This window comes from Trichoplax adhaerens, genomic scaffold (genome assembly GCF_000150275.1).
Source record: "Trichoplax adhaerens TRIADscaffold_154 genomic scaffold, whole genome shotgun sequence".
Taxonomy (NCBI): Eukaryota; Metazoa; Placozoa; class Uniplacotomia; order Trichoplacea; family Trichoplacidae; genus Trichoplax; species Trichoplax adhaerens.
Genome location: NW_002061084.1, coordinates 10860 through 12457, shown reverse-complemented (window position 1 = coordinate 12457; position 1598 = coordinate 10860). Strand labels below are relative to the sequence as shown.

General features: G+C 36.5%; 1 protein-coding gene across 1 annotated transcript; it reads right to left on the bottom strand.

Annotated features, from left to right (window-relative positions):
• Window positions 1-51: 51 nt before the first annotated feature.
• On the bottom strand, window positions 52-1291 carry TRIADDRAFT_62582 (uncharacterized protein; the record flags this gene model as incomplete). Its single annotated transcript, XM_002118517.1, has 5 exons — window positions 52-171; window positions 413-471; window positions 715-736; window positions 892-917; window positions 1045-1291. Coding segments are annotated over 5 exons (474 nt in total), but the record flags the coding sequence as incomplete, so codon positions are not given.
• Between the last annotated feature and the right edge of the window lie 307 nt (window positions 1292-1598).

Genomic DNA, 1598 nt, shown 5'->3' with positions numbered 1-1598 from the left:
GTATCTGTCCAAATGTAAAGTCTCAATTAAGTACAGTTTTTAAAGGCTTACATCGTACTCAGGATGTACCAATATGTCTGTCATCTCCAAGACCAATGTATAAGGTGGTTGATAGTATGGTTCAGTTAAAGGGTCAGGCAATAATTTGGGGCTGATTGGATCGGAGAAGTACTGAAAGAACGTAAAACGTTATTTTAATCCTTGCCAAATGCAAATTACAATCCGTACTTCAATAAAGTATATTCCGATCAAAGCTATGCACGACTAGATTTAAAATTAGCCACTAAGATACGAATTTCGATTATAATTATTATTGCGAAGCAAATTGTATCATTCCTAGTAAAATCATATTGAGATGGTCTATCTTGAGCTGACGATACTGGAATACTATACCTTATAGTAAATCGCTTACCTTGATAGAGTTCCTAAGTCTATCTTTTGCGCGATAAATGTAAGCCAAAGCAATGTTTTCTATTTATAGGTCATGATATAATAAAATTACTTCAAGGTAATTATAATTATGTAGAGTATGAGCTAGAGGATACTGCAATAGGCATTTGCGCGTCATTATTTATGTAATAAAAGTTTACTGTAGCTATTTCTAAATTCTGAAATATATATTACTATAAAATTGCCAACTTGCCACAAATTGCTTGATATTATAACAGTAGCTATATTATACGATGCCAGAAATATTGCTACTATAGCACTTACTATGATCATAATTATCAATGTCCTGTAGATTTAACAAATAGATAGAGATTAGAGATGAGCAACGATTGACTTGTAGATATAACACTTATATATCTATATCTATACATTAATTATAATTATTAGTATTGATGTATAGTTTGGGCAAAAGCAGTAACACTAAAAAGGAGTAAAGTTTACCTCCTCTGGTTCCTTCGATGGAGCCCCTAGTTGAGTAAGTATGAATCGACATAAATGCTATGAGAATGACTCTTTGATATAACTATATTCATCATCACGTTAAATAAGTCAACCTAAATCTACAGTAGATGCCAAAACTACTACATCCACTACCTGCGAAAATGATTCCAGCAACACCAATGCCTACGGTTGTGCCAGCAAAGATTACCCATCCACGAATGCTCGGTCCTCCTTTCTTTTTTTCAGGCCGCTTGTAATACGTACGCGTTCGGTTAGGACGTAACGAATGCAAGCTCCATTTGTTTTCTTCCGCTCTCAGCTGGTACAAGTATCTTCTACAGCCTTTCAGTAGCGTTGAATACATACCAATATTAAATGGTCTACTTTTTAAAATCGACATCATGATGATCCAACGTGATGTCTGGCCTAAGGAAAGTGCAGCTAGGTATACAGCCTAGTAAAATCTTGCATTGCAGTGCTCTGGTCTGCCCTGTCATGTGCACACCAGAGCCCTGTGCAGTTAGTCCGCGGTGCAGTTTACAGTACAGTACAGTATGGACGGTACTGTGCAATACATGCACAATACACTATACAGTACTGTACTGGACAGTGTGCAGTAGCGTGCTAGGCCCCCATACGGTGCTGATCATCAGATTCATGTTGTAAGTAAAGTCATGGACTACTACAAGTCCAGTTAAGTTTTAAAA